General features: G+C 45.4%; 1 protein-coding gene across 1 annotated transcript in view; it reads left to right on the forward strand.

Moving 5' to 3' along the window:
• Positions 1 to 10,204, forward strand: part of LOC146863445 (uncharacterized) — a 53,551-nt gene extending 43,347 nt beyond the window's left edge. The window contains exon 3 of the mRNA XM_085642879.1: positions 7,718 to 10,204. Coding sequence (XP_085499005.1) covers positions 7,718 to 9,399 — 1,682 coding nt within the window. The 3' untranslated portion in view covers positions 9,400 to 10,204. The remainder of the gene's footprint in view (positions 1 to 7,717) is intronic.
• Positions 10,205 to 10,718: the final 514 nt, after the last annotated feature.

Raw genomic sequence — 10,718 nt, forward strand, 5'->3', positions numbered from 1 at the left:
ACCTTAAAGTCACTCTTTGTACCTTCTAATTGTGGGTACCCGCCCTCTGCTGCTGTGACAACCTTGGGAAAACTGTCATGCAAAAAAAAGTCATCAGTATTATGTAACACATCTGTAACAGTTTTTAGTTTCCTCCCTCACAGCACCTCTGCATCAATTACACATGTGTATCATGGATATTTCAAGCCTTTAGAAAGTAAGTTAAATCACTTCTGTAGCTTCATGTAACAGGATCTAATCAACTATAATTATCTACTCTTTCAAAATAGTTCTGATTCAATACTTAAGCTGTCAGAGTTTGTTTCTCCAAGCAATATATGCTTCAAATACTTCTTTAGGTTCAGATTCCTTCTCATCCCCATTTCATGGAAACAATAACTGCCTCTAAGGTATCTGCAAGAGCTGGCCTACAGGCCCCACGTGCAGTGTTGTTAATCCCTACATCTGAGCACAGGAGGTGCTTAGAACGAGCAGTAGGCCGGTTATTCTCATTATTTCAATCGTATGAGTATTTTACATCGCAATTCCCCATACGCTGTGTTTTAGTTTACATTTCATCAGTAGGACTACTATGTGTGGGCATGTCTGCTCAGTGAGCGAATACTTCAATGGCAGCCTGAGCCGAGTCAGTGCCATCCTTAGAATGTTGGATATTTGAACTTAGCAGGAAAAAGGTCTGAAAGGGACTGGCATCTGCTCATTTGGAAGCGGCAGAGGTTGAAGGCAGGGGGTAAACCAGTGAAGAGCTACTTACCAGGTTCTCCTGAGGAGATATTGTAGGCTGCAGTCCCAGGGTAGAGTTTGTGTAGACTGACCCTACCTGGGATTTTTCCCATTCAAATATAGGAAAAGTGCCAGGTGTCTGAAATCCTAGCCTGGGTGCAGATTACACCTATTTCAGTGTGACACTCAGAGATCAGAGCAGGTCATCATAGGATTGACAATGTCACATTAAGTGGTCTTTGCAGTTAGATGATTCGTTCCCAATTTACGCGGTCTAGGAACACGGCAGATAGGATGACTTGTAAATTCACTAGGAAGTTGTGTTCTGACATTAATGCTGCAAATTCCCCCATTATCTCAGAGGCAGAGCAGCAGTAGGTTAGGGAAGGGTAACCCTTTACTTACATCCTTGGACAAAGGGCCCTGCTCCCAGCCCTCCGCAGGAATCCGACCCACGTTGTGCATGGCTTTCCGTCTGCAGGGTGTGGTTCCGTCTGCTCATGGCCAAGGCCATGGCCTGCACCCAACATTCCCTAGGTGGTTAATGCCCACTGTACACAACCTTCAGCACAACAGCAGTGCAAAGGAGTCTGTGTGATGTCTAGAAATGGTTGTGTAGTGGAAGGTACTGTTGCAGTGTAAAAAAGCGATGCCAACACTGTATGTGTGCTTTACACTGCGGCACACATGCAAAGTTTAAGAAGTTTAGCTCAATAAATACATTTCTTCAAGCTAATGCTTGCCTCAAGGAAATAAAATCCTATGTTTAAATGTTTGTACATAGGGCTCAGTGTCAAAAACCATGGGTGATAGCGTGGCGCCCATGTGCGACTCGTGGGACGCCGCCTTGACGCAGATAAACAAAGTAGTGTAAATGTACTAGATGTTTTAGGCAGCTTGCCAGAGCAAAACAATTTTGTGCTGGAAAGTCAATAAATCAGCGCTTTGAAGCTGTTTGCATCCCTTGCGGTGACTTTGCACTGGCACAAATGGTTGATGAATCCTCCCCATATGTTAATTTTGCGATAGTTTGAAAAAACCTTTGTCTTCAAAGTACAGCTAACTATGTGTGTTGACTGAATTAGAATGTTTGTGGTTTGTTTACCATTCATGAACAAATTGTTGAAAAAACATGGGCAATGGTGATGTCAGTGGATTTATGTGATCATTTGGCCGCAGGATTTACTGTGTAATGAGATTTCCTGCTTTTGCCTCATCATTTGCAGATTTCATCCAAAATATTGTTTCTAACTGAAATGGATGAATATAATACGGCCAGGAAATGTGCTGCATTATTGGAAATTTGCTGCCTCCTAATTTCGACATCCTTGATGTATAATTTGTTCCTCCATGACGCAAATTCCTAGTAGCCCTGGAAATGTTGAAATAAAGCTCTTAAGAGCTCTAAAGAGTTATTTGGGGATTGTTGTTATGATGATAAAATCTGTATTTCATGGTTCCCTTTTATATATGGGTTTTTATACCACTGCCTCTTATGCAATAGATCGGTAGGGAGACAGACAGACAGATAGATAGATAGAGAGATAGATAGACAGACAGACAGACAGACAGACAGACAGACAGACAGACAGATAGACAGACAGATAGACAGACTGATAGACAGACAGACAGACAGACAGACAGACAGATAGATAGATAGATAGATAGATAAATAGATAGATAGACAGACAAGTGAGCTGCCTTTCGTAGTTCTTTTTCTGCCTTTACTTCTTCTCTCTTTTTCCGTTGCGTTGTTTCTTTGCGCCACATGCCGATACTGTCGAGCATAGTAGGCGTAGTTTTATTGCTACGTAGAGCTATTTCTAGCGTTTCTATTTTATGATCATCAAAGGATCCCATCAGTGGCCACTGACTCTCGGGGTCCCTTTTTGTATATTTATGCCATAGCTTGCTATAAGCTACGGCGACTAGTCCATATTTAGTAAACATGTCCTTATTAGGGGTGCCTTCCAGTGGAGCCGGATGGTTCATCTCTAATAAGCGGTCCGGGCATAACCAACTACCAATCAGTGGGGAGAAGATAGGCATGACGGGTTACAACGGGGACAAAAGTCTGCATTACCTATCTTTTCACTGCTTGCAAAGACTAGATAGAATATCTCTATTCCACGTTATTTGCAAGTAGAGAATACCTCCAAAGAACCAATATCGAACAACCAGTGTTCGGACAATCAATCAATCAATGGTGAGAAAGAGATAGGCACGACGGGTTACAATGGGGACAAAAGTCTGCGTTACCTACCCTTCACTATTTGCAAAGACTAGACAGAATATTTCTTTTCTACGTTATTTGCAAACAGAGAATATCTCAAAAGAGCACTATTCTTCAAAACAATCAATGTTCGGACAATCAATCAGTGGGGAGGAAAATAGGCGCGACAGATTACAATGGGGGACAAAAGTCCGCGCTACCTACCCTTCACTATCTGCAAAGGAAGAGAGAGTATTTCTACTCTTCTCCGTTTGTAGGCAGTGAATACCTCAAAAAGAACAATCAATAAGCAATACTAGTATTTTCAATCAATTAGTCAATCATTTAGCAATTCGTCGTATTTCACGACCTTACCCGGACCGCGTGGACAGTTTTCTCGTCTTCCGCCTCCAGCGCCCGATCGTCCTCTACTCTCTGTTATTGCTGCGGCACTCCTGATGGTTCCCAGTCAGGACCGTAGATCACTCGAGAGAGGTCTGCTCGGAACCAGTGAAGTTTGGATGATCGGCTGCCAGACGAGGGTCTATCAGGCAGGAGCTCTTTCCGATCGTTGCAGTCGTTCACTCTGTCGTCGGGACCTCTCCCACTGGATCCACGTGTCGCTGATGGGCCCCACGCTTGGGACGCCAATTGTTAAATGGTAGAGGCAGTTGCAGTCGATAACCTTTCAAGTATTGCCCGGCGGTAATCGCCTCTTATACCATTCGAAAATTAACCAACAAAGAGGCAGGCGCCGGAGACTGGAAGGCAGGAAACAAAGTTTTATTCCGTCGGAGTAGAACACATCAGATCAGACAGCAAGGTATCGTCACGAGGTGCTCTAGCCACATCTCTGAGGCCTGGCCTCTTATACACATGTTTATGACTTTATTGCAGGTTTATCATACATGGCACATTCTTGAGATCGCTTTGATACATGAAAGAACATCCTCAGAATCCCCACTTCAAGCTCGTTCCCACACATATCTACAGTGGAAGTCCCCACCCCACCCACAGTAGGAGATGGCTATCACACAGCTGGACATTCCGCCAATTCCCGGGGGTGTGTGCGACTGGTCAGGTCTCAGGGGGTGGGGGGCCTTGATCTACTGTAATCCCTTTGATGTGGGGTGTTTCCCTTACAGTAGGGGCAATAAACTGCATCCGCAGGGCTAGGTGATGGCCTGGGATCGGTTCGGGCAATCGGGCGCAGAGGAAGGGGGTTATCAAAGAGGTGTATGACCATGTATGGGATGTCGGTCAGGCGTGGGATGTGGTTCCATGGCAGGGTCGCGCAGAAGGAGAGGGTTTATGGCCCATGTATGAGAGAGCAGGGGTGGCCGGCGCGCGGGGGGATGTTCGCAGCGCCAGAGGGACGCGCTGGCGATCGGCAATGAGCAGGGAGAGAGACCAGGGTGCCTAAAATGGCTGCTGTGCGTTTTTCAGTGTGTCACGCTGGGGAGAGACAAGATGGCGCAGATAATGTTCAGTTACGAGCTACATTTCCACAGTCTTTACTAAAACCTGGTGGCAAACTTCTCAGGAATACAAAAAGAGGGACAGAAGAGGCCGTTTCCATTCACAACGGAATGGGAGGTCCAGTAGGAACTTCTCAAACTTCTCAGCACATTTAACCCACACTAATGCCAGTGTCAGATTTTTTGTGCAGTGCACACAGAGGACATCATAGAGATGCCCCATGGAAAACGACCAGCCCTGGTGTGGTTCCTGAATGGCTGCCCACCGTTTGCCACAACCAGACAGGTTTCTGGACCCTTGGGTAGACAGCCTCCGCTCTCTGGGTCCAGAGACAAAGCCCATCCTGGGAAGAGGTGTCATGCCACCTCCCCAGGATGGGTTGGGTCTACAAAAGGGTAAACTTCAAAGGCCTGCTACCTTGGTATGCAGTCCCTGCCTTTTGCTGCCCCCAGCAACTGGTTCTCACTGGTTCTGACCCCCACTTTGGGCAGGAGAATCGTCGGGAAAACCGAGCTAGGAGGAGAGGTGAGCCCACCTTTGCCAAACCCACCCCTCAGGTGGGGCAGGCGAGGTGAAGCACACATATCAGTCCCCTCCATCTTGGAGATGAGGGGACCTAACCAATTAGGGAGAGGGTCATGCCCCCCTCCCACTGGAGGGTGGCCTAATAGGAGGTGTACTCACCCCAAGGAAGAGATCCATTGGGCCCAGCCTACACACCCCTGTAATGCCCCTAAATTTAGTATTTAGGGGCAACAATGAACCTTGCCTTCTCAGATTTGAGGACGAAAGAAGGACCGAAGAGCCATGCTGACCCAGGAAGAAGAGGACGCCTACTGCTTTGGCCCCAGCACTACCGGCCTGTCCACCCCTTACCTGCCAACAGCAAGAAACTCGGTGAGTCCAGCAACTCCCAGAGCCCGGAGGACTTGTCTGCACTCAACTAACAGGCTCTGTCCCCTGTCAGCACCGGATGTGCTCAAGCCAAGACTCACCAACAGAATACGACTCCAGGTGGCTTCGCAATCCTGACCTGGGATCCGAGGACACCCGAATTCCCTCAAGCTCCAAGACGAATCCTGCAGCTTTAACCTGACTGGTCCCCCTGACCATGACCAGAGCTGGTAAGAAGAACCAGAGGCCCCACGGCCTTGGGTGGCCCAACCGACGGTGTCCAAGCATCCCCCGAGATCCAAAATTACTTCTACAGCCGGTAGTCTCCTCCAAGAAGTCTCCCTGCCTGAGCCTGCAGCTTCTTTTCTGAACCAAAGGTCTCCATTGACATCCACTGGGTCCTCAACATTGCCTTGGCACCCTGCACCCTGCCACACCTGTGCCGCTGGTGGTGCAACCCCTGTGCTGATTATTGGACCCTGCAGTGCTGATCTTAACTCCCACAGCCAAGTAGCCTGCTCGTGGGCAGTCCCTGACCGAAGGCCCCCTTAGGCCCATTGGCTAACACTGGGCCCCTACACTCTGCACCTGGCCTCCTCCGTGCTGCTGGTGGTGCAAATTGAGTGCCAACCTAGACCTTGGGGAACCTTGGTCTTAACCCCCCAAAACTCCCACTCGTGAGTCGAGTATTTTTCTCCCATAGGAACCAATGTTATGTGTTTTTGTTCCTAAAATGTTCTGTGATGAACTGATGTTTTGTATGGAGAAAAAGTAACTGCAAATCCTAAAAAGTCTTACTTACAGTGTATTAGGAGATTCCCGGCATGGTATCTAGGCATACCACACGAGTAGTCAATGTAGTGTAAATGTAATCCAAAAGTATTCCAAAAGTAATTACTGTGTAATTTAAACTGCTTTTTTAACCAATACCAACCTGTAACGATTGCAGATTCAACCACAACTGCTTTCCTAGTAAAGTCTTGCATTTGAGAGCATATTTTAATTACCTGTGCCAAGTCCTGCTTGGTTCTAAAAATAAAACCTAATTATACCTTTTTTATACTTACCCAAATGGTCTGGATTCTGTCTCTGAGTGTATGTAATCAGTCCTTGATTGGGTGAATACAATAAATGCTTAACACACCCTCTGGATAAGCCTAACTGCTCGCCCACACTACCACAAAGAGAGCTGTTAGTACTTGCCTAATTTAGCCTCTGCTATACCTCTGGGGGACTCCCTGGACTCTGTGCACACTATCCCTTAATTTGGTATAGTATAGACAGAGCCAGCTTCCTACAATTGAAATTAGAATGTTTATTGCTTTTTCTTACCATTCTTGAACAAGTTGTTGGGAGGATATGGGCAATAGTGATGTCAGTGTATTTGTGTGATCCTTTGGCTGCAGGATTGCTGAATGATAAGAGATATTCTGCTTATGCTGCATATTTCACCCAAAATATTGTTTCTAGCTGAATCGATGAAAATATTACTGCACATTTTTGCAGTTTTTTGCTGCATTATTGGATTACCTTGACGCATAATTTTGTCCTCCATGACACAATCCTAGTAGCCCTGAGAGTGTTAAAGCTCTGCAGAGTTTGTTGTTATGGTGATGAAATCTGTATTTCTGGGTTCCTTGTTATATGTGTATTTTTATACCACTGCATCTTGTGTACTACCCACATTAAAACCTATGAGAGCGAGATAGATAGACTGACAGACAGACAGACAGACAGACAGACAGACAGACAGACAGACAGACATAGATAGATAGATAGATAGATAGATAGATAGATAGATAGACACATAGACAGCACCTTGAACTCTTAAGTTTGAAGTGACCACATCAGTCTGCTGAAATCTACAATTCTACCCTTCATTGCTTTACTCCTACAACTAAGTATATTTATATTGTCCTTGCCATAAAATATCCAGGTTTTATGGCACTCTGCCCCATTTATGCACCCACTCCAACCTTTTTGGGAGTACAAAAGAGATGTATGTCCAATGAATTACCACTCCGTAGATCCTACATATCTTTCTAATGGTCGCCCTACCCCATTTCAAAATAAAGAACGCTAATTCAACCAGATTGGCGCATGTTTTTTGGCAGTAAGTTCAGTGGATAGAAATAGCTAGAAATCCTGAATTAGGTCCATTTGGGTTATCTCCTCAGAAGCCATATTTTGTGCCCCTACATTTAACTAAGGTGATCTTATGGATTGAGCCCAATGTAGCAACCAAAAGAGATGCAATATCTAGCAATGAAGCTATAAATGTAAAAAGAGGCATGCAAAAAACCACGTACTGAATAATTATTTCGACCATTCACACTGGATATTAATATGCTGGGCAATTATTTAATTAATTAAGAGTATGTAAAAGTGTGTATACTTTTCTCTCAACAGCTCGTAATCTCCGTTCAGCAAAGAACTTTCTGGAGAAAAGCATTCGGATTGAGAAAGAAAAGAGCAAGCCGTCCATTCACAAACTTCAGCTTCACAGACAGAAGATTGACGCGGATGGACATCTTCAGAAGTGCACATTTGGACCAGAGAAATCTACCTATAATGAGAAGGTGATCATGCTACTTGGAGCAACAGGGTCAGGAAAAACCACTTTAATTAATGGGATGGCCAACTACATCTTAGGAGTTAAGTGGGAGGATGATTTCCGATTTAAACTAATTGATGAAGAGACCAATAAATCACAAGCAGAGAGCCAGACCTCTTCAATAACTTCGTATCGCCTTTTTCACCAGGAGGGTTTCCAGGTGCCATACAGCCTCACTATCATAGACACTCCAGGATTCGGCGACACTAGGGGCATCGACAGAGACAGGTTCATCGTTGAACAGATTAGAGAATTCTTTTCTACACCCGGTGGTGTTGATCATCTAGACGCAGTATGCTTTGTAGTCCAGTCCTCATTGGCTCGTCTCACCCATTCACAGAAATATATATTTGATTCCATCCTGTCTATTTTTGGGAAGGATGTGGCTGACAACATACTCGTTCTGGTCACCTTCGCTGATGGTCAAAAACCTCCAGTGCTGGAAGCAATTAGAGTGGCAGAGATGCCTTGTCCGATGGTCAACGGTGCCCCTGTCCATTTCAAATTTAACAACTCTGCCCTGTTTGCTTCCAATGTATGCGCTGAATACACGAATGACGCCGAAGAGGATGACAACTTCGACAAGATGTTCTGGAAGATGGGAGTGAACAGCCTCAAGAAGTTTTTTACATCACTAAACAAGCTGGAAACGAAAAGCTTGCGATTAACCAAGGAAGTCCTTAAGGAGCGCAAGCATCTCGAGGTTGTCGTGGAAGGTCTTCAGCCCCAGATCAATACTGGTCTGACAAAGCAGGAGGAGATCAGGAAAACAATGGCGATCTTGGAGCAGAACAGGGATAAGATGAAAGACAACGAGAACTTTGAATATCAAGTGCCCAAAACCGTAGCAAAACAAGAAGCAGTAACCGAGTTCATAACTAATTGTCAGGTGTGTCTGTACACCTGTCACTATCCATGTACGACTGCTGATGATAGTAAGAAGTATGAATGTTCGGCAATGGATAAAAATAATAACTGCACAATGTGTCCAGGGCGCTGTGTCTGGAGTGTTCATTTCACTCAGAAATACAGATGGATTTATGAAACTGAGATTCTTAAAGGAACTTACCACGAGTTAAAGGAGATGTACGAGGCTGCATGTGGCGAATTGATGACGGCTGAAGGGGTATTTCAGCAGCTGAACGAGGAGCTGGCTGGCCTTGAAGTGACAGTAGCCGAGCTCATAGACGCGCTGTCCAAGAGTCTCCGGAGACTGGAAGAGACCGCCCTGAAGCCAAACCCGCTCTCAACGCCGGAGCACATTGACCTGCTGATCCTGTCCGAGAAAGAGGAAGCCAAGCCGGGCTTCATGGCGCGCATCGAGTCACTGAAGGCCGTGAGGGAGCGGGCTGAGCTGATTGACAAAGTCTCTGCGGGAGTGAAAGTAATGCCACCAGGCCAGGCGCCCTCGAGCTCTGGGAAAAACACCAGGAGGGGTCATTTCCAGAATGTTCTAAGTTGGATACATTATAAATAAGGATCTCTGGGTTATGGTATTGACACATTTGTAAATTGAACGAATTCTCCCCAGCAGGTTTTATAACTGAAGAGTCGTGAACAGTGTATTTTCCGGCATAGATAGGACTAGTCTGCCAGTGTTCCTACTGCTAACTTTAAAGCCCCAATCACTTTCATCCGAGGAAAGGCTTCTGCGGGGATGGTTAGTCCAGCTTCAGACAACACATGTCCAGGATGCAGAACACTTACCAGACTCTTGACATCTAACACATCAACATGGGGTATTGGCCCTGGCTTGATACAGTGAGGACATCTGGAGTGCAGGTGAATGTAGGGGACGCGGGATCCGGAAAGAAAGGGTGCAGGGTAGGAAAGCCAGGTGAAAACATCTTGTTGCAGACAGATATTTCTAATTTTACCATGACCGTAGAAGCGTGGGTGTGGCTGCAGGAATCGCTCAACTTATTGTCTTAATCAGTTTTGTTTCCTCTATCTTCAGTCATATTTCCTCAGTGACGTAATTGCAATCTGACATGTAATTGTATCTGACATGTTATTGTATCTGGCATGTAACTGTAATCTGACATGTACTTGTATCTGACATGTACTTGTATCTGACATGTAACTGTAACCTGACATGTAGCTGTGATTTATCGCCTTTATAGCTTGTTCACACCTGTGAAATCACCAGCCATCCTCAGATATTTTGTCAAAATTTCCAATAGTGATTCAGTTGAATCTGGTTTTATGATATAGACATGACTTTTAATTTCTGTAAGCAATAAAATGTCCAAATAAAAAGAAAACAGAGATGAAGAAGGGCACAGGACTGGCTATTAAACATCTGTAGCTCACTGGAAATGATTTGAGTGAAACAGGAGGAGCGTCGCATGTAAGTACAAGAGTGACATGAGAAAGCGATCAGATGTGGAAAGAAAGGGAGTGTACAAAACATGAGAACAGAGGGAGGGTGGGGAGAGGCTGAGATTAATTGAACAGCATAAGGGGAGGGAGAGGGGGTGCGTGGGCTAGGAGAGGAAGGGAAGGAGGGAGCAGGGTCATAAATATCCCTTGCAAATGCAAACTAGCATTGGCAAAGCCGGTAGGTAAGGTTTATTAGGCAAAGTGCTTCTTTGTTGAGTGCTTGTGTAGTTGGGTGACTCACATGAGAATGAGTAAGTGATTGAGGGCATGGATGGAGAGGAGATGAATGGGTGAATGAATGAATGTATTACTAAAGAGGCAGGGGAAGTGTGTGGGACATGGTTGGGGAGTAAGTCTGAAGCACTGGGGACAGTCTGGAAGAAAGAGAGTGAATGGGTGAGTGACTGGGTGCAT

The sequence above is a fragment of the Triturus cristatus genome, chromosome 2_2 (genome assembly GCF_964204655.1).
Source record: "Triturus cristatus chromosome 2_2, aTriCri1.1, whole genome shotgun sequence".
NCBI classification, from domain to species: Eukaryota; Metazoa; Chordata; class Amphibia; order Caudata; family Salamandridae; genus Triturus; species Triturus cristatus.